Source organism: Gymnogyps californianus, chromosome 11, assembly GCF_018139145.2.
Source record: "Gymnogyps californianus isolate 813 chromosome 11, ASM1813914v2, whole genome shotgun sequence".
NCBI lineage: Eukaryota > Metazoa > Chordata > Aves > Accipitriformes > Cathartidae > Gymnogyps > Gymnogyps californianus.
In genome coordinates, this window is record NC_059481.1 from 9,771,914 (window position 1) to 9,795,079 (window position 23,166).

General features: G+C 38.4%; 1 protein-coding gene across 2 annotated transcripts in view; it reads right to left on the bottom strand.

Annotated features, from left to right (window-relative positions):
* UNC13C (unc-13 homolog C) overlaps positions 1-23,166 on the bottom strand; it is a 188,418-nt gene that overhangs the window by 49,473 nt on the left and 115,779 nt on the right. For both annotated transcript variants that reach the window (XM_050903121.1, XM_050903120.1), the window contains one exon: positions 10,116-10,201. In XM_050903121.1, coding sequence (XP_050759078.1) covers positions 10,116-10,201 — 86 coding nt within the window. The remainder of the gene's footprint in view (positions 1-10,115; positions 10,202-23,166) is intronic.

Genomic DNA, 23,166 nt, shown 5'->3' on the forward strand with positions numbered 1-23,166 from the left:
CCACAGCAACCATGGATTTTGGTTAGAAAGCATAGGAACATCACTGTGGGCATCCTGAATTTAGATTAGGACCCACGGATTGCTTTCTGAATTTCTTAAAAACTTGCACAAGTTAATGCAAATGTGAGACAACACAGGATATATGTATGCAGCTCGGAGATCTGTGTCTTTTTTCCCAGAAGGAAAGCTGGCACCATGTTTTCCTATACAGATATATCCATTGTGGACTTTCTGGAAGACGGATGTAGTAGCTGCATAATACAACTCTTTCTAAAAAAGTCCACTCTTGCTTTGTAAATTATTATAATGCTGAGTCAGTCTTGAACTACACCTGCCAACTGCACGCTGTGCAAATGTGCTCAGCAGAGATTATGATAGAAATACTAGACCTTTCTCATAAGTGATTCCAGATAAACGGAATCTCCAGTATAGTAAACCTATTATTATTAACCTTTTTTTTGTGCTGCTACTTTTATGAAACATTCCTTGTAGTGCAGCATATTTTTATAAGCATCTATTAATCTACTGAGTTTCATAACAAGGACATTTGCAGTTCCCATTAGTGATAATGGCACATTATTCTATATTACTGTATCATGAATCAGTGAAAAAAATACTGATAAGATTTCTGTAAACTGTAAAATCTGTAAACTGTAATCTGTGCGTACGGCGCACTTTAGCTGCTTTTATCTATTGCAGTTCCAGTAAGAGTATCTTTTTTACAGGACTGATTACACTGTGGGGTTTTTTTAATATCTCCTTAGGGATAATGCTCTAATGCACATATGCTTTCCACAGGTTTGCAGTAATAGACGTTATAACCGCAACTACAATGAAAACTGTATAAAGACTAGTTCCATCTCTGTTGTACAAATTACAATTACAGTAACACCTTTAAGAAGACTTCCAGTAAGCAACAGCACTGAGAAAAAAAACCCAACAACTTCTGTTCAGGTGCTGTTTGTGTAACCAAGAAAGAAGAGAGTTTTTTTTAAAGACTATTATGTGGAATGCATTAATATATGCAAATGTGTTTGGTGTGTGATCTTTGTTCAAAGATTTCTTAACCACAGAATCATATTTCCTCACTGAACAGAGACCAGGGAAGGAAGGCAGACTGTCTCATTCTGCATTGTGAGAAAAAAAGGAATTACTGTTCTTTTTTGTCTTCTTGCCTGCAGTGGAAGTGGGCTAATCAATCCTTGACTTAATGCAGTGCACTTTAAAAGCTGATATGACGTTGCCCTTTATATTCAAGGAGGAGGTCTCAAAGCGAGAGGCCGTTTGCTCAGAGTGCTCTGCTTTGCTTCACATTTCACAGCAGGTTCAAGTGAGTTCAGGACCACCTGCTTCACATCTAAAAAGGCAGAGCTGTACATGGCTTTCTGGGAGAGGTAAACTGCTTAAGGGAACTTCAAGGGCATCGAATACCAACGTTACATACTATCGAAGAGAAGCAACATGTAATACCATGAGGGATGTGCAAATCTGCTGCGAAGAACCCTATTTTCTGCTACAAAACATTGCATTTGCCATTTTTTACCTACTGTGTTATATTGCCTAAACACTTGAAATTACTTTAGGCAAATTAACTTTGATATCTTCTTAACATTACTTAGTTGCTTTTTTTACTCCTTATTGAAAATTTAGTGTATTAGTCTCATGAATTAATTACTACCTCACAGCCAAATTCTTCCAGAAAAGTTCCAGAAAAGTGGATGGGTATATCACCAACAGGGCAACTCAAGGTGCAAGATATGCAGCTTGATTAAGCATAAACTTGCTCTGTCCTGCTTGCAACTAAGACAAAGAAAAATGCCAGTACAGCAAAGAATTTAATAAGATAAACCTCGGTATGACTTTTACCCTTCAATATCACATCAGGGTGAAATTTATGTACCATGAAAGCTAAACAGATCAATAATATTCAAAGAACAAACACTCAGAGACAAAATTCTGTCTTTGGATATACACGGCTACTATTGATTACAGAAGGAAATAAGCACTTGCTTCCAAGGGCTGAAATAATCTGAATTGTGCTTTTTTACTGTTAGTGGAATTCTTGCTTTGTACATGAATTGACCATGGAAAGCCTAAGGAAATGCAAGTTATGAATGGAGGAGAAGAAATGGTCCATCCTATCTGATATGAGATGTATGATGATGATTAAAACCCTCGTTCTGAAGAATATGATGGAAGTTTCAAATACTTTGTACTGAAGTTTCAACATTTATTCAAAGTAATCACATAGTAATAAAAAAGGAAAAGTAATGCTGGTATAGGAATCCAATTTACATTGATTAGGCTTTCATAAACCTCTAATATGTATAAAAATTGTAAAATAAAGGGAAAATGTACATGCTTCTTGGAAACCACTGCTTCTCGGGAAATGTTATTGCATAATTAAATGCTATATTATAATGCTTGAATCTGGAAGGAAAAAGAGAATAAAGGCGGCCTTAATTATATTGGATCTTACCTGTTGAATACTCAGCTTTGCATCTTCAGTGTAATTTTTATGACAGGTTATTTTCATTTTTCATTTTTTAAAAAGGTGTCTTTCCATGAAGGAAACATTTAGACTTGATTCTCTGCTCTTTGGCTCATCACAAGAGTGCAAAGTGAGCATAAAACATCACCAAATAGGCATGGTACTATTTTATAAGCGATTAGTAGAATGAAGTACAAAACAGGAAGAATCAGGCAGCAAGATAAATGTGAGGCTGCGCTTTAATAATTACCTGTGTTGTATCTGGCTCTGCCTGTAAAGCAGAAGCAAAGGCAAAACCACAGAGGTGTTCTCTAATTGTTACCCAGCAAATTGCACTTAAGGCTTATTAAAAGATAATGTGGAAACAAGCAGTTTTAATGGATTTATCCTATTCTCCTGGGGATGCTGGAACCAGTATCAAATGTTTAGTTTAGAACTAATGCACTTGCCCATAAGGGGAAATTTACCTGTGTATCTATAGGAGAAATAAGACACTAATGAATCTCCATATGTGGAAAAGTCCTGAAAGTAAAAGACTGAGTCTTCAACTTAATAAAACAGAGGCTGGGAGAAGAACAGTTGTTTGCTGTATAAGGAAAGCTTTTATGAAGTGTCTTAGTGTGAAGTTTAAGAATAGGCAGGATTAAAAATAGCGTGCAGGTTGCCTGTTATTTTAAGTTTTCTTTTACTCAAATGTTTTATTCTAGTTGATAAAGAAAAAGATATTTTTAAGAAAGCTGTCATTGGTTACTGTTTCTAAAAGGAAAGAAGTCCAAAATATAAGTGGATTCACAGGGTGATTAGCTCACAGAATTCATGAAGAGGTGCAGCAGCTAGGTTGCACTCCTACTGTGTGAACATTATGCAGCTCCACTCTGACAGAGATAAGGGGAAGAAACCCCTCAAGAAATAGGACAGGGCAATTCAAACCCTAGCTGCTGGACTACATGACTGCATTAGAGGAATGTCCTGTAGGAGGAAGGATGAACCTTTTCTCCAACCAGCAGATGTAGAACTGCACTAAACAATGCAGGTCCTTTAAGTCACTTTCTGTGGGGACAAAGTCACAATTTGGCTTGATTTCTCCCCCCTGCCCCCACCATAAAATTATTTCAGACAAAAGACATAACTCTAGTTTTTGTCAAAATGTGAGTTGCAATGAAGTTGTATCATCTTACTGGTGAAGAACAGTAATCAAGGACAAGAAGAAAGAAGAGGCAAATTATTCTTCTGGGCTGAGATACCTAACAAACTACAGAGGAAGTCTTGACTGCCCCTTGGTATAAGACAGAGCTCTCTTCCCGCTCCTTTAGGTGATATACAGCCCCTTCAGCTGAACAGAACGCTTCTCCCTTACTTGCATACTCAACTCATTGGTTTGTGGAAAGGACAGGGCCATGTGAGCTACAATAACCCGTAATTATTAATCAATGTAGGGTTCATTTAAAGCATCATTTACAGTCTAATAACCTATCTAGCATGGTAGTACTAGTAATATGTTGACCAACAAAATTGTCTTGCTCACAATTAGGCAACATTCAGGAAATGTTTATACACAAATGTTTTACAATCAGTGACTGCCTGGGTAGGAGCTAATAACGATGTTTCAGAACAAGATTAATATTCAGTGGTTAAAAGAAGATTAAATAAGGCCAGAGCTTTCATTATTAAATATATGGGGCAATTTACACTGCTATTACTGAGTGACAACTTTAAGACTAAATAATGAAGTCAGGCATTCACTGATGCACCACATTTTTTCTAGTAACGTCTGGCACCATGAATACACCTACATTCAGACATAAAGCAGCTTTAACTTATTAAGATTACCATAGGCTTGTACTGCAGTATTAACACTCAGTAGTACTTATTGTTCTAATTATGGTTGAGTATGTAAAATCAAAGAAAATTGAGTTAGGGAATGACCAAATAATATAGTGGGCATGCCCCCAAATGCAAGGTTGTGCCGTACTAGAGATCTCTGAGGTAGTTCCAAGTAAAATGACACATTGATACAGCACAATACGATGCCATGAAGAAATATTAACTTAGCTCCTGGGAACAGTTCTGTCCACTTCATCTGTCTTCATTAGCAGGTCTAATTAACTTCAACAAAATAGTGCCATTTGGTATGGCTACAGTGCTTTTTAGGCAAGCCTGGGGATCTCTGTGTTGCATGTGATAGGTACTCAAATGTATTCTCATACTCACAAAGCTCAGCCCTCCACTACATACAGTATGGAGCTGCTGTTATTAACATCATTGTCTGTTATGCTGATCAAAGAATATTTCTAACTCCCCTCTTCCTCCAACCATGTCACATTCAATCTTATTGATTATCTGCCAAAGGAAAGTTTATTATTAACCCCAACTGTAATCTCCTTGTCTTTGCCTTTACAGTCTGTCTGAATCCCCCATGAGACTACATATGACTCTTTATTGCTCAGGTCTCTGGAAAAACGAGGATGGAATACATTTGTTGAAATGTGTGAATGCAGAATGAGATTCACTAAAATAAAAAGGTTTCATATTTTGATACTGATGAAACCCTGCATTCTGGTGGATGCTGCCCTGTTGTCCCTTCCATAACCTCAGCCTCACCTCCCCAAATCTGCTCTGTAGTCTCCCTCTAAGCCAAGGCTATATTCTGCCTTAAGGGGAACTTCGTAAATTGTGAAGTTGGAGTGAAAATAGACTTGAAATCTGCCACCAAATGGCGTGACCTTTCTCTGGGCAGCATTAGCCTTTTTGTTTTTTTCCTATGCTCAGCATCAACTGATGGACCTGCCTCTTCTCTTTCAAATCACTTTATCAGTTTCTGTCATGAAAGAGGAATCTGTCAGAGAAACAAGAAGATGATAGCTGCTTATGCATTGAGGACAACAGCAAATTTAAAAAACAAACCTATGTTAAATGCATAAAATGGTGTAATGACTTTCTTGTTCTTCTATTTTTATAAGGCCTGACACTTCAGAATCTTAGCTCTGCAGGATTGAGACTGTCTGTTGCTGTATTTACACAGCAGCTAATTCATTTCTGGCCTGATCCTGGTCCTGACTTCTGGCCACTGCCAGAATTAGATTATCATAATAACAGCAATTAGAACTTTCTAACAGACTGGATAGCTTTGGACATTTGATCTGACCTATTCAAAAGTTAGAGATACAAAGGATCTGAAAAAGACATTTCTGAGGACATAGAATAAAAAAGATACTTTTGTAATTGCATGTCTAATTTCAGCTCATTACTCTCTCGTCATCTTTTAACCTTCGCACCTTCATACTTGGAAAGGAAAAGATTTCTTACCGTATGAAGTAAGTAACAAGTCACTTGCACTGCTGGTGAAATTCTCTCTCCTCATTTGTTTGTACCATAAATACAGAATAATTTGAAGACCAGACAGTACAAAAATATTAACAGCCTATAAACTCAGATCTGCTTGTGTAAACTAAATGCCAAACCACAACGTATAATCTATCACACAAATCACTTTTGCATCATGAATAACTTGCAAAGAAGAAAAAAAAAAAACAAAGGGCCAAATCTAATGAAGTCAGTTCTCAAAGAGAAACATGTGATACCTTCTCCATGCAAAATCTATACATGAAAATAATCCCAAGCTCTTTAGATCAGAAAAAAATTAGAACTGGTGTGGACTTAATTTGTTAAAGTGTGCATAAACCTTTTAATACTTTGCAAAGGCTAAGCATTGTTATTAATTTAAAATGGAAGAAAATCTAGAATGAAATGATGAATCAGATTTTAGTACAGTTTTGTTTGCAAGGCATGTCAGCTTGGCACAGTGTAGCCCTGATCTGGGCAGCTGTGGAGACTTGAACTGTGCTTTGGGATGTCCTTTCCTCCCTCACCCAAAAAGCGAGCCGTTTCCCCCGACAGCAGCCATCCACCCTGTCACATGCAAATACGCTGCCTTGGTATTCAGAGAGACATGCAGCCGCTGTACTCTTCTCTAGCAAAAGGCCACTGCTATGGAAGCTGCTGTTCGCTCTGTCTTCTCCATGTCACAACAGCAGCCTCCTAGCTAGATGTCCTGGGCAAGAATCAAGGGAGAAGACAAGGCAGAGGGGTGTAACGACTGCTGGTGCCTGGCTCGCAGGGCCGATTGGCTTCTATTACAAAGGAGGTAGGCAGCACTGCTGAAGAGCAGCAATTCTCCCCAGCAGCAGCTGCAGCTCCATACATCCCCTGAGCAGATATAGGAGGCATTCAGCTGTACAGTGAGAGGACATAGCCTGAACAGCCATTCTGAACTCCTCTCAGGAAAAAGGGAGAAAGGAATGTACAGTGTATGTTCCAGTATTGGTCTTCTGTTAGAGAACAGAGTTATGAAATACTCATTTCCTGAATTTAAGCTGATGGGAGTGGCTGGATATATGTGGGAATATATAAGGTGGGAAAAAACAGAAACAGGACCTTGGATGAGCTAATCTAATCTTTTTTATCACATCAGCAATCCTTTTGCAAACAATGTGGGACTATTTCAGTGCTTCTTGATTGGATGCAGAAAGGAATCAACTTTTTAACACAAAAGATGCTGCTTCAGGAGATTAATACTAAATTGAATCAGGCAAAGATTGCAACCACAGCCCTGGACACTACATATGAACAGATGGTAGCCTATGCTAATAACTTGGAAGGCGAGACTGGCATAGCAGAATGCGATGCATTTTAATGAACTCCATTAAAACCATGAGGATTGAGTGTGATCATATTTAGGGGCTTGCTCCTAATCTTGTAGAATTTTAAGCAAAAAATTTTGTTGCCATTAACGACTGGAGAATCAAACTCAGATTGTAGAATATCCATGGAAAGAATTAATGATTTATAAAACAGCAAAGCTCGAGAGAGAAAGAGCATACTGATCTATATTTTGTGACTAGATTTATTGAGGTTCCTGTTTAGCAATGAAACCATAGAAGGTGAAATTTTGCATATTTATAATAATTTATAATTAATTTCAATTTCCTTTAATTATTCTTTATACACAGGAACCGTTTCACTACTGATTCTGGGAGTGACTTAGAATTTCTAATGACAAAAATGGCATTTACTCTCCTCAGACAGACAGTATCCACAGCAACACAGAGATGAGACCATACACAGGGACTGGTTTGGAATAGACATAGAAAGTCAAGTGCCTCCTAATGAGTCCTCTCTCTCTCTGCAGAATTAGGATATTAAAATTAATATTTGTTTTAAAGTCCTTCTCCAGCCCAACCATCCACACTTCATATATTGTATAATTAACTCCTCCTCAAGAGCTTCCTATTCTATTCTTCACAGCCAAGAAACAAACTACGGCTTGATCTGAAGCTGTCTTTTGAGTGATCAGTATGCTCTACTTAGCAAATAGAGTGAATTATCTTGTGGCAGTACAGAATGTTTATAGTTCAATGGCTAAAACACTATAAGCGCTGGGGTGCTCAGGGATGTCTGTGTGCAGAGTATAGCTGTACATTCAAAGTTATGAAAGCATGACAATATAATGGCTATCAGAAATTCTTATTAATCTGTCTAGCTATCTATAAGTGCAATCACAACACTGAGTTGCTGAACAGCCATCTTCTGATACCTGTTCCTGATTTACAGCCTCTCCAGATACAAGGTCGTTCTCACTGATCAGGAGTGAGAGGAGAGAATCAGGAATATGTCTAACCCAAAATAGTGGCTTTCATTTGGTCCGCATGCTTCTCAGCTCTTAGTAGCTTTTGACTTCATTGATCACTCAAAGGATGATCTCCTGCCTGACATTAGCTTTCTCAAACTTGTACTTTTGCTTCACTCTGACCTGACTATAGAACATCACCTTCAAATATTAATTTGAACATCTCTTCTCCTACCCACATCTTTGATTTGATTTCTCATGTCTTCTGTTGTCATTCTACATATTATAATCACCGCTCTGGTAATTAATTCCTTCCTTTCTTCCTATCTTTTTCTTCTGCTGTGCTTAGTGTGCAAATTCCACATTCAAATAACATAATTAAGAAAATAAAGTAACACAACAGCAGATGAACAAAATAATTCTTCCATTAATAGCCAGTCTAGTCACTCATCTTTTCTCTCTTTTTCTTTATCATCATAAAAATCTACAGTATCACCAAAGTACCACAACACTGATATTATCGCATTAGACATTCTGGAGCAAATAATATAGAAATTAATCTTGAAATATTCCATTTTTTTATACTTTATGCCTATTGAATTACATTGTTGTTTAAATCCAACCTCATACCTATTTTCACCACTGGCAGATTTCCTCTGTAGTTAGTAGCAGGCTTGACTGAAGGCAATGTGAGTTTGCTTACCTGAAAATCACAATTAGCTATTTCTGCTACTGTGGAAGTAAAAAAAAAAAAAAAAAAAGGCTAGCACTATAAATCCTTTCTTTCTCTGAATAACAATTTTTTATAAAAGGATGAGAAAAATTATTTTGTTTTTAAAAAACAGCACTGTATATTATAATTCCTTTCACATCATGTTGGGGTTGACTATGAGATTATAAACTGCACTGACTGCTTTACAAGTGGTTTCTGATATACTTTTTTTTAACTTTTTTTTTTTCTGGAAAGAAACTCTGTAAAGATTGTATACGTACAAGACCAACAGAATGCATTTTATTACACATCTTACAATGCAGAAAACCTAGTTTTCTGATCAAATTTAGATTTGATCCATTTAGTTTCCAATTCATCTTAGCTATACTCTTGATGTCCAATGGAAACTAAAATCCTCTTGCATTTCTCTCACATTTAAACCTGAAATCTGTTTAATAGGTAAAGAAAATTAGTGAAGTTCAGCTAATGCCATCATTTTTTATTCTGCAAAAATAAATACTAGTTAGGGAGAGTTTGATGAACTTATTTTCAAGAGTCATGATTTTAATAATGATCTAAAAGTTCATGTGAATACGTGTATATGGGCTGGCTATATTTCTGTCATTAATTAAGACTATTTCCTTAATTCCTTCTCTTATTTTTTTTTAAATTTCATGTAGGTATTTTAACTTGCTTTTCTGAAATAACCATATTTTAATGAGTGGGTTTGAAATAATTAGTTAGAGACTATCTGCTATAGAGAAAAAAAAGTATATTTTACCTACGGTTAACCACAGTACTATCTTAAAGAATAAAAGGAAACTGCATTTGAGTCTGTTGGAACTAGAATGAATACAACCTGCCTTTTGAACACAAAGTGGTTTAATTATCTGTGTGTGTTTTCTCCATAACTTCATTCTGTAAATGTTTCTTACGGGCAAGTTAGCAATTTTCAGCTAGTAAGAAAACATGGAATGCCTACAGTACCCTCTAGCAAGCATATTTGTGGTTCTTTGGACATTGAGGATTTTGTCAGATTTAGGTAATAAGAAGTAGCATTTCAAGTTACAGTTCTTTTGTCTCCTTTTCCACAGATAACTTCATATAGTTGCAGTGCAATGATTTTCTTCCTTTACAATGCTTCTTTTTCACTAACCTATGAAACATCTTAAACAAGTATGCCAGAAAGCTCTTACCACCCACAGAAATCTGATGCCAGCTGTCATTTGCAGTGGAAATCAGTCTTGGTGAACTCTCTAGTGTAATTAATAGTTTGTTCTAATTACCTTCCAGAGCATATTTCATGTCCTGGGCAAACAGAGTCCACATGATTTCAGCACTGATTTTTCCCATGTTCAGCTCTTGAGGGAACCTGCAATCAATCACATTACATCAGTTCACCTGCTGCTAGAAATTATGCTTACAGCTGCACAGCAGAGAGGCAAATATTTCCACAAAATAATTCCCCTAGTATGCACTTACTGTATTTTGTGTTTTGTACAATTATATGAACCATCCAATCCTCAAATAAAAAATTCTCTTAGTCTAATGTCAGGGGCCTCAGTAATTAGTTGAGAGTTGCACAAATTCCCTCACATGAGATTTTAAATCAAGAAACATCCATCTATCTTGAAGATAAATCCTCAACTTTAGATAAATCAGATGGCTTATGAAAAACCTGAAAGAGTTGGCTCAGATGTTTAGCAGCTACAGGTTTTCCTTAATTCCCTTATTACACTGGAAAATAGTGAAGTTGTCTGTGAAGCTATATTGGTTTATACTAGTTGAATACAGTTCACTGTTTGAAGGCTTTCACCTTGAAGTGCAGATAAAACAGTAAAGAATATAAAAGGTAGCTAAATGCATATTTTTGATTCAAAACTTTAGTTTTGGTCTTATGCTTCACGTCATGTTTAAAAAACAGTCCTTTTTAGACATTTTTTGCTGTTATCAGTTAAGTATTTTTCCACAACTTTTTCATAGATCCCAGCTGCTTCTTATTCTATGTAAAAGACAAGCTTTAATCTTTCAGTTACCATCTTCACTGTTAGCTACTAGCAAAAGCTGACGTTTTAGTGACAGACACTGTATGTTTCACATCATATTTAAAAGGACAGCTATTTGTCTGTCCTTTAAAAAAAAAAAAAAAAAAGAAAAGGCTGTCCTTACTGCAGGTGTGGGACTGACATTAATACAAGCAGTTCTCAGGGCACAGAAGCAGACCAAAGCAGGTCATGCAGCTAAAGAGCAGAAAGTGTTGCACAGAACTTCTGAGTGGTAAAACAGTTGTTTATACTACAGTGGTGCAGTGAGAGCCATACGAATACACTAGCAGTTCACCATGAACACATAAACTCATCAAAGACCATATTCATGAGGAAACACACAGAGCTGTGTGGCTTTTGTCTTGAGTTTATTACACCACTTTACACTAGCAGAGAATTTGATCCAAAGTATTTTGACCTTTTATTGAAGCACTAATCAAATTGAGAAAATATTCTGTAATAATTTTGTAAAAATGTAAGGATTTTTAAAGTTCTTTTTGCCAAAGAAAGAATGAGAATGATGTGCAACTTTAAGGTGGTAGCAATATGATCTAAGTAATGTATTCTTTCCAGGGACATATTTGACCCTGATCGTATCTGCAAAGAAAAAGTACTTAAACAGGTCATTATCTCTGTCACTTTAATATGAAGCAGTTGCTAGCTCAGATCACTGACATGCCTTCTTGATGCTAATGGCTGCTCAGTTACAGAACTTTGTATTAATTCTGTTAACACAAAATTAATTGTTGTTCAAAAGCTCAAATGTATTTCAACTGTCTTAATTTCTTTACCTCCACTCCACTCTGAGTGCTCTCTTAGCACCAGACTTGAACTCTGACAATGTTGCTCTGAGGAAATATTTGAAAGTTGATTTAATATTGATACTGTCTTTTGTCCATAATGCAAAGCTGGCCATAATGCAAGGCTGGGTCTGATAAAAACGCATTTGTTTGATTAGTAGTATATATATGTGTATACATTTTAACTTGTGAAAACACATGCACACACAAACTGCAATTATCTTTTCATTGTGTTGCTTAAATTACTGTAGTTCGACACAGTATCCTTGATTCATCCCACCTGACTTCAGTTAGGTACCTAAAGTTCACGCCCACAGATATCAACTTCTGTGTTCCTGAGAAATATAAACTTAAAGCATAATCATCAACTGGACGTACCAATGAAATCCTTCCATCCAATGCCTACGGTATGGATATTTGCAATTTTATCATTACACGAATACATTTTTTATACAGCCCTGCAAGACTGACTGCTATTCCCGTACATCCTGTTTCATTTTATCCAATACAGTGACCTCTTAGCAGGAGATTACTGTGACAAAAATGATCATACAACAGAAAGCCCACTGTGTTTTAGTATAAAACTTTTACTTTTCACATGTAATTGATTTGCTTTATGGCAGCTATGATACCTGTAGATGTATTCATCAGAGACTCAAATAATAGATTTTGAATTTGTCCAAAGTAGGTTAGTAATGTAATGTGGACAGTTAACCTAATCATCATTTTCAGCCAAGGAAATTGATTTAACATGCTAATGAACTAGTACCTAATATGCCTGTAGATCTCATTGTGTTGCAATATTAGCCATAAAATACACTTCTCCAAGCATTAACATGCTTGGAAATGACATCACATAGCTTGCCAGAGTTCAGCTAGACTTTATTTCATTAAAGTTTCCTACGATTTAATAGTTTGACTTCCAGATAATTTAATCCTGGTTCAGAAAGTAAAACTACTTGCTTATCACATTATAACTAGAGAACTCTGGCTTTAGCACTATCCCAGCCCCTTCTCCACACAATGATACCATTGCTTTTCCACGTTTTGCATTTATGAACTGTCGTGGTTTAACCCCAGCCAGCAACTCAGCACCACGCAGCCGTTTCCCCCTCCCCCTCCCAGTGGGGTGAGGAGGAGGAAAGCAAAGGAAAAAAAAGTAAAACTCGTGGGTTGAGATAAGAACAGTTTAATAACTAAAGTAAAATATAATACTAACAATAGTAATAATGAAATATAATAATAATAGTAATGAAAAGGAATGCAACAAAAAGAAGGGGGGGGGAGGGAAAAAAAAAACCCCAGTGATGCACAATGCAATTGCTCACCACCCGCTGACCGATGCCCAGTTAGTTCCCGAACCGCGATCCGCCCCTCCCGGCCAACTCCCCCCTGTTTATATACTGGGCATGATGTTCTATGGTATGGAATACCCCTTTGGCTAGTTTGGGTCAGCTGCCCCGGCTGTGCTCCCTCCCAGCTTCTTGCACACCTGCTTGCTGGCAGAGCATGGGAAACTGGAAAGTCCTTGGCTTAAGATAAGCGCTACTTAGCAACAACTAAAACATCGGAGTGTTATCAACATCATTCTCACACTAAATCCAAAACACAGCACTGTACCAGCTACTAAGAAGAAAATTAACTCTGTCCCAGCCGAAACCAGGACACGAACAATACTCATATCAGAGCTGGCAGTAAGTGGAATCCCGTAAGCAAAGTAAACTAGTTTTCAACACTGCCTTCACAAGCTTGACTGCTGCTGCAGCTTCACTCATACCTTCACTCAGGTATGCACAACGGAAACTGTGACAAACATTGGTTTTGCACGTTAGAAATAACCATTTCACATCTGATTCATGGCTTTTATCCCGTCATTCATATGAATTGTGTTGACACAAGAAAATAAGCTTTATTCTGTTACTCTGCTCTGCATTCTTTATCCTATTCACTGATGTACAACAATTTGAGACAGTACAACATTTTGTATCATAAAACTAATTAGCCACAAGCTGCTTATTAAAAAAATTTACTACTTATAAACATATTTCAGAAATAAACAGCTGTTATCTACCATTGTTAAAATTCCTTTCATATATGTACTAACTATGACGGTTGAAAACTGAATTACATGGAGACATTAAAGCTGTGTGGTGTAGACAATTTGATTTTAAATTTCTCAAGTATTATTAGTTTACAGAGGATTGGACAGAGATTATCAGAGTGTAATTGACATAGCATTTCTGCATTAATTACTTTTTCTTGAAAGTAAGATCTAAATAATTCTAAATTTTTCAACCAATTTCTGCATTTGCTAACATCAAAATCCTGGGATTAGATTTTCCCCCTTGGTATATATTTACGTCTCTCTAAGTAATATTTATGTGTAATTTCAGTTAGCTATTCTTTTAATGAATATTGTAAAAAGTGTACAGGATTCACAGAATACATCATGCATTCAAAAGATTTGCTCTGAATGTCGAAAGGAAATAACGAAAAGGAAATAAAGCTAAGACCTGTGTCAACAAGTATCACAGAATTGTGATGGAGTAAAATTTTGCCCTTAACTAGAAAGGCTATAATATTGTGGCTACTATTTCAACCATTAGCTGGCCAGGATTGCAATGATGACTGTGATACCCTCTTTCTCTAGGCATCCAGTATTGACCACATGGACAGCAGAGCTAATGCAGCTATTTTTATAGAATTTTTGAACAATTTAAGCTGGAATGGACATCTGAAGGTCATCTAGCTCAAAGCAGAGGGAACCTCAAAGTTATGTCAGGTTGCTCAGGGCCTGTACAGCTGAATTCTGACTACCTCCAAACATGAAAATGACACATTTCTGGGCAACATAGTTCGGTGTTTGACCCCTCTCACTGTGGAATGTGGATTTGCTCCTGTATAGCTAATATGAGTTTCCCTACCTAAAAATTGTGCTCGTGCCTTTTACTGTGCACTTCTGGAAGTGGTTTGGCCCTGTCTTTTCCTTATAGCATCTTACTTGGAAGCTGAAGAATGCAATCAGTCCTGCCCTTAGCTGTGTTTTCCTCAGGCTGTACAAACTTCTCCCTTAGCTTCTCCTCACACATCACATGTTCCATTCCCCTAATCTTCTTGGTTGTCCTCCACTGTAGTTCTCCAGTTCGACAATGTCTGTCTTGTACTGGGGAATCAAGACTGGAAACAACCACCCAAATGCAGTGTCACAGGTTCTGACCAGAAGGAAGCAATCACTTCCTTCAGCCTGTGGGCTGTGGTCTTCCAAATGCAGCCCAATATGTTATTATGCAAAATACAACTCACTGCACTAGCAGCTCTATTCATGAGGGTAGCAGCATTTGGTCTCTTCTTAAGGTCCTTAAATTGCTAAAACAGTAGCCGAGCTTTTCAGAGTAACATTCCTCCATTGCATGAAATTTGTTTTAGTAACAAATGTCATGGTTTATGAGAGCTCCTTTATCAAAGCCTGAAAAGAGGCAATTAAAAACACCCCTGGAATCAAAAAAAGAATCCTTGAGATTTCCATAGATTAAAAAAAAAAAAGAAATCCAAATGACCTCCTAACTTCTTATTCAAATCAAACAATCACTTACGTATTTTAAATATAAACCCAAGAGAAATCCATTGAAATAGGCATTTTGAAACATGTCAAATTATCCACAAAAGTCTCAATTATCCACTTCATTTCCATTTGACAGACTTCTTATGCAAGTGTGGGCATACTAAAATAGATCTCAAGAAAATAAGTTAAAGCCTTGTAGAACTTCAAATAGGCAAAATTTTTATGTATTTTGTTAAATGTAGCACATCAGAAACAGAAGCTTCCTTCCACACTTCTCCCAAATGTGTCAGAAGTGAGGTTCTTCATTCAGTTAAAACCCACAGTATTTATCAGTGAAGCTGGTTCAGCTTCACTGATTGTAGCAGAGGTGGCACCTTTCAAGCAGACAATTTTTTAGGTATTTCTTATACCATGTCCCAGACCTTGTGTTCGTGGGCATAGAACAAAAGTCCATTGACCTCCGTGCTGCTGATAATGCAAGATATCTTGCTCTTTCAGCTACATTACTGTTAAGATTTAAGGTGCAAGCCAGTGATAGTAAATCTCATTAGACACCATGATCTGCATCTTCTGCACTGTCACACAGATAATGACTTTGCAGATCTCATTTAGAGGAACAGCATTACTGATTCCAATACAAGTGTGATGAAGGCAGGCTGACTTAGACTGTGCTTGAAATCTGATGTCAAACATACATCAGCATGTCTATGGTAAGTATAAATGCCAATACAAGTCGGTCCTACCAGAGCAAGTAGAGAAACCAACTGTAACATGACAAGCTTGAAAGGAATGTTCCATTTAACTCCACCAGCAGGACTGTTTGTGTGAACAATGTGGGAAATATCTGTATTATTGCAATTAATATTACATTCATTTTTGTTGATTTGATTGTTACGAAGCAATCTGTCATACAGTGACAAGCTAGTTAATGCCTGCAGGACTTTTTTCCTGTCTCTGTTCTTCTAGGAAAGAATCAAGAATGCTTCCAGTGGCTTGCCATCTGCCAAGAGTTACTGGTCAATATTGGCAATTTTCACAGTATGCTTCTAGTCTCTGGTACTTGCTGGGTGGTTTGTACCTTATCTAAGGGAAGGGCTAAAAATCGTGTCATGTCTACTTTGCAATTTACACTAACATATCTGTTTTTGATGTCCCTAACTTTTACTGTGTATTTTAAACAATCTACCCCATTGTTATAATGCCATTTGTGCATTCAATTAAGAATATAAGGGCACATGCACAACTTGAGACTGCAGAATACTGACGAAGACTTTAGGTATATATGTACTATATCCAAATGTGAACCCTTTTTCCTGTGGGGAAGTGTAATTGATACGGCTACGGTGTGCACCACTCCTGCCACAATTGTCCTCAGAGGTAGTTTTATGCATGAGTAGTCACATTTGCTTTAATTTGGTTACTCATATTTCTAAGATTACTCATGTAATAATAATATATAATTTATTATTTGCATTACAGTAGCACTTAGAGGCATCTGGTAGGTTTAAGAAATTACTATGCAGGAACTTTGAAATATGTAATAAGAGAAAACCACTGACCTTCAAAACTCACAGTTTAAAAAGACCAGACAGAGAATAGGGAAGAAGACAAAGGAGAAGTGACTTGCTCAATATCCTGTGACAGGTGAATGTCAGTCAGCAAGAGAACTTAAGCTTTTGAATCTTCCTTCTGAGCCCTCTTCCCAACCAGGACAGGGTTCCAGTTTGCTTTAATATACATACATATAGATATATATGCACATACTATTATTATTATATATACACACATACTATATATACACACATACTATTATATATACACTAATATATATAATATATACACATACTGTTATATATACACACACAGACTATTATTATTATAGCTACACATACTATCACGGAGACGTGGTGGGATGGCTCCTGTGACTGGAGTGTTGGAATGGAAGGACACAGGCTGTTTAGGAAGGACAGGCAGGGGAGACGAGGAGGGGGTGTCACCCTCTATGTCAGTGACCAGCTGGAGTGCATGGAGGTCTGCCTGGGGATGGATGAGGAGCTGACCCAGAGCTTATGAGTCAGGATTAAAGGGAGGGCAGGGGCAGGCGACATTTTAGTGGGCGTCTGCTACAGGCCACCCGACCAGGAAGATCAAGTGAATGAGGCCCTCTATAGACAGATAGGAGCAGCCTCATGTTCACAAGCCTTGGTCCTCATGGGGGACTTCAGCCACCCTGATATCTGTTGGAGGGACAACACAGCAGGGCATAAGCAACCCAGGAGGTTCATGGAATGCGTTGGTGGTAACTTCCTCCTCCAAGTGATAGAGGAGCCAACGAGGAGAGGTGCCATGCTGGACCTTGTTCTCACCAACAAGGAGGGGATGGTGGGGAATGTGAAGCTCAAGGGCAGCCTTGGCTGCAGTGACCATGAAATGGTGGAGTTCAAGATCCTTAGGGCAGCAAGGCGGGCACACAGCTGGCCTGCAACCCTGGACTTCAGGAGAGCAGACTTTGGCCTCTTCAGGGATCTGCTTGGTAGAGTACCATGGGATAAAGCCCTGGAAGGAAGAGGGGCCCAAGAAAGCTGGTTAGTATTCAAGGATCACTCCTCCGAGCTCAGGAGCGATGCATCCCAACAAAGAGGAAGTCAGGCAAAAACTCCAGGAGGCCTGCATGGATGAACAAGGAGCTCCTCAACAAACTCAAACACAAAAAGGAAGCCTGCAGAGGGTGGAAGCAAGGACAGGTAGCCTGGGAGGAATACAGAGAAATTGTCCGAGCAGCCAGGGATCAGGTTAGGAAAGCTAAAGCCCTGATAGAATTAAATCTGGCCAGGGACATCAAGGGCAACAAGAAAAGCTTCTATAGGTACATCGGTGATAAAAGGAAGACTAGGGAAAATGTGAGCCTTCTCCGGAAGGAAACAGGAGACCTGGTTACCTGGGACATGGAGAAGGCTGAGGTACTCAATGACTTTTTTGCCTCAGTCTTCACTGGCAAGTGCTCCAGCCACACCGCCCAAGTCGCAGAAGGCAAAGGCAGGGACTGGGAGAATGAAGAACTGCCCACCGTAGGAGAAGATCAGGTTCAAGACCATCTAAGGAACCTGAAGGTGCACAAGTCCATGGGACCTCATGAGATGCACCTGCGGCTCCTGAGGGAACTGGCAGACGAAGTGGCTAAGCCACTATCCATCATATTTGAGAAGTCGTGGCAGTCCGGGGAAGTTCCCACTGACTGGAAAAAGGGAAACACAACCTCCATTTTAACAAGGAAAAAAGGAAGACACAGGGAAATGCAGGCCAGTCAGTCTCACCTCTGTGCCTGGCAAGATCATGGAGCAGATCCTCCTGGAAACTATGCTAAGGCACATGGAACATAAGGAAGTGATTGGTGACAGCCAACATGGCTTCACTAAGGGCAAATCATGCCTGACAAATTTGGTGGCCTTTTATGATGGGGTTACAGCGTTGGTGGGTAAGGGAAGAGCAATTGGTGTCATCTACCTGGACTTGTCCAAAGTATTTGACACCGTCCCGCATGACATCCTTGTCTCTAAATTGGAGAGACATGGATTTGACGGATGGACCACTCAGTGGATAAGGAATTGGCTGGATGGTCACACTCAAAGAGTTGTGGGCAACGGCTTGATATCCAAGTGGAGACCAGTGATGAGTGGCATTCCTCAGGGGTCGGTATTGGGACCAGCGCTGTTTAACATCTTTGTCAGCGACATGGACAGTGGAATTGAGGGCACCCTCAGCAAGTTTGCCAACAACACCAAGCTGTGTGGTGTAGTCGACATGCTGGAGGGAAGGGATGCCATCCAGAGAGACCCTGACAGGCTTGAGAGGTGGGCCCGTGTGAACCTCATGAAGTTCAACAAGGGCAAGTGCAAGGTCCTGCACATGGGCCGGGGCAATCCCGAGCACAAATACAGGCTGGCGAGAGAATGGATTGAGAGCAGCCCTGAGGAGAAGGACTTGGGGGTGTTGGTTGATGAGAAGCTCAACATGACCCAGCAATGTATTTTTACAGCCCAGAAAGCCAACCATATCCTGGATTGCATTGAAAGAAGTGTGCCCAGCAGGTCAAGGGAGGTGATTCTCCACTCCACTCTCGTAAGACCCTACCTGGAGTACTGCGTTCAGCTCTGGGGCCCCCAACATAAGAAGGACATGGACCTGTTCAAGCGAGTCCAGAGGAGGGCCATGAGGATGATCAGGGGGCTGGAGCACCTCCCCTTTGAGGACAGGCTGAGAGAGCTGGGGTTGTTCAGCCTGGAGAAGAGAAGGCTCCAGGGAGAACTTATAGCAGCCTTCCAGTACCTAAAAGGGGGCCTGCAGGAAAGATGGGGAGGGAGTCTTTATCAGGGAGCGTAGTGATAGGACAAGGAGTAATGGCTTTAAACTGAAAGAGGGTAGATTTGCATTAGATATTAGGAAGAAGTTCTTCACTGTGAGGGTGGTGAGGCACTGGAACAGGTTGCCCAGAGAGGTTGTGGATGCCCCATCCCTGGAAGTGTTTAAGGCCAGGCTGGATGGGGCTTTGAGCAACCTGATCTAGTTGAAGGTGTCCCTGCCTGTGGCAGAGGGGTTGGAACTAGGTGATCTTTAAGGTCCCTTCCAACGCAAACCATTCTATGATTCTATGATGCTATTACATAAATATTCGGAGAAAATGGAAATAAATATGAATGGAAAATTCCAGGTGATCAATTAACATTTGATATTTATCTCCAAGTACATGACTCCCCAAAAGCTTAGTTTTCCCTCGTTCCCAGCTTGCACTTTGTCAGAGAGATGCACTTAGTATTCTGTCAGACATATTTCACTGTCTGACTAAACTGAAAGGCTGAATTATCAGCACTATGAAAAATGCTCATGTTGGGAATGTATACAATAAACAGTAATGTAAACTGCAGAGCAGAACATGACTGAGATTTTATTATGCCTGTTATTCTTCACTATTAATCTGTTCAGTTGGTTTTGCTTCTAAGTATATTATGTACATTTAATATTTTCAACATCGTCTTAATTTTCTAACATCTATACATCTATAGGTAAAGAAGAAGGAAAAGAGCCTAGGCTTGACATATGCGGCCACTGTTAAACTGCTTGGAGGACCCTAAAAATAGTATTGTAAAAAGGAAGACAGCTTCTTACAAATTCCATGTTATATTACATTCCTTCCTGACATCATGTTATAATGCTAAGATCAGTACTTGACAACTGTAAGTACAACTTTCAATTTGTGCTATAGATAGTTCTGGCACATCTTGAGTTTGGTTCCAAATGTCAGAAGCAGCAGTAATGTTTTTTCAACTGTATACATCTTTCTGGCTAAGAATAATGACAGAAGAAGCTATATAATTCTATTTCCCTAAAAGTGACCTTCACATAGAATAATCAGACACTGCTCAAGAAAGTCATATGTCACAGTTCACAGCAGTCACCACTGACTTATCTGCATTTGGGGCCACAACTGAAGGCAAATTCTGACATATACAAAAATACAAACACAATTGAAAGCAAAAATTAGTCAAAGCATTAAAATATAAAGAAGAAACAAGTCCCCAAGAAGAGTGTTTTAAATTCACCATATTTAAAAAATTCAGAGTCAAATTCTTCACAGACCCAGGTAGTTAGATTAGTGTAGAAGTTCTCTGGTTCTGACAAAATACACAACAATTAGAGTCACATGCAGGGCTGATTCTCCTTTCCTTACTAAGGTTTGATGTAAGAGAAAGTTCATCTACAAATGAATGAGCTCAGTGAGAAACCATCCCTCACTAAAGGACTGAAATTATTATCAAATTCCAAACAAGTTACAGACAGCTCAAGGATTTCTTAGCATGATTTATTGCTGTGCACAAGGTGTTAATGGATGCTAAAGCTGGGGCTTGGATTCAAAAACTAATCCAAATAAAGCCAAAGGGTATGCCAAGCACTCTGACAAGCTGAAGGGAAAGGGATCAAGTCTCCTTATATTGTAAAAAGAGCTGGACTGCTTAAGAAACTAGTCAAATGGTTAGCCAGAACTAAGTCGGATAGTCTAGGGTTTATTTTTGTAAATCAAAGACTGAGGTACCATCTCTAAGTTGTGTGAGCTGCAGGCAGAAAAAGCCTGAAGAATTTTTAAAATAGATAGTGACAGAAATGGAAGACAAGGAGCTTACTGGGTGCCATACTTCTGTGCAATGGCTCATCTGGTCATTCTGAGCAAGGAGATGGCTAGTATTTCTGCTGTAATAAAGGAACCAAGAATCTAGGTACATCTTTATGTAAATAAGCACTGACTCCTATCACATATTTCTTACTCTAATGAAAACAGCATTTCTTGTTCCTGGATTTCAGATAAAGGTCTGGGCAAAAAAAGCAAAGTTATTTCTCTTTTTCCTAAGCTCTGTCTTAACTGTACTCCAGAAATGCAATTACTGGAGTAAATTCCAAGTCTTCCCTCAGATCACACTCTTTGAAAGAAACTCAAGACGGAAATCAGAGACTTCATTGTATTTTGCAAAATCTTTTACCCTACTCAGAGGAAGGAGATATATTTGAAGGAATAGATGAGACACACATTTGTCAGAAAAGAAGTATGCATCTAGAATTTCTTCATCAAGTTGGAGGAAGGACAGTTAACAGCATTCATATAAGTACTAGCTTATACAAAGGCCTTTTCTTTTTGAGATCATTTGTTCTAAAAGGATGATAGAAGCCATGATCGGCTTTCAAAAGTAGAGGCTCTGTAACTCTGGAAGCTGTAAAGCAGCACAGAAAGGAGATAGCCTCCTTCCAGTCTCCTGCATTATGAGTATCTGCCTAATAGTAATTATTAAGCTCATTATTCTATAATTTGGTTAATCCCTCATCATCATAGTAATGAAGCACAATTGTGCATTGTTAAGCCTGTGATCTAAGAATTATACATAATGGAAAATTCGGGTTTCTTTCCTCTGTGTGAATCCACACAAGGATTTGCATTTTCTGTTGTCGTGGAGTCAACCTTCTGTCTGTTCCCTATGTCTAAGCATTTAGCAAAATATGTGTTTCCATCATTTGTATACTTTAATTTAGTGTTTATGGGCTACATGTATACTTAATTCCAAGTTATCTCTGAACTTCCTTTGTAAAGCTCATGCTAGTTTCCATACTTAAAACAATCAGAGACTGATGGGTATTACACAGCTATCATAATTATGGGTATTATGCAACTATCATAGTTATTGCAGTGTTGTTATGTGAGAAGCTAACAAAGCTTAACACACAACAGAAGCATACAAAATTTTCCACATGCTAAAGATCAATGGTAACAGCAGCAGCTGACTTATTAAATGGAAGAGATAATCAAAGGTCAAATTCTAAAGCATCTATGTAAGTAAGGAATTTTTTATTATTTGTATTTTATCACCTTATTTTTAGGTAAAAAGACTTTTCTTTTGCAACCTATTTCAGAATTTGGTCCCTAAGCAGCAAAATATCAGAGAAATTTCCCATGCAAACCTCTATATATTACATTTTCTACCCTTTGTAAAAGCCATACATTTTCACATTTCTCAGTGAAGCAAGAGGATGACCAGGAAAGTGCTCTATTAGTCATTTTGGTTCCTCTTGCTACAATTATTTCTGTCTCATAGGCCATAATTTTCCCAATTTCTCTGTCATTCTTAGAGCAATACTGTAAAATCTCAGTTTAGCCAAAACATTGCTATTAAAATCACCTTCCTCACTTGCATGACAGTCTCTAATCCTCAACTCATATGTCAACCATACAATACTATTTGGTGGAACTTCTTAATAAACAGAATTTGCTAGGTTTTCATGGGAAATAAATTAGCCATTAGGTTGCCTATACATGATTATTTCCATGTATTTCCAAAAATACTGAACTGCATGTAAAATGTAGCCACTTATGAATGTCTTCCATTGATTT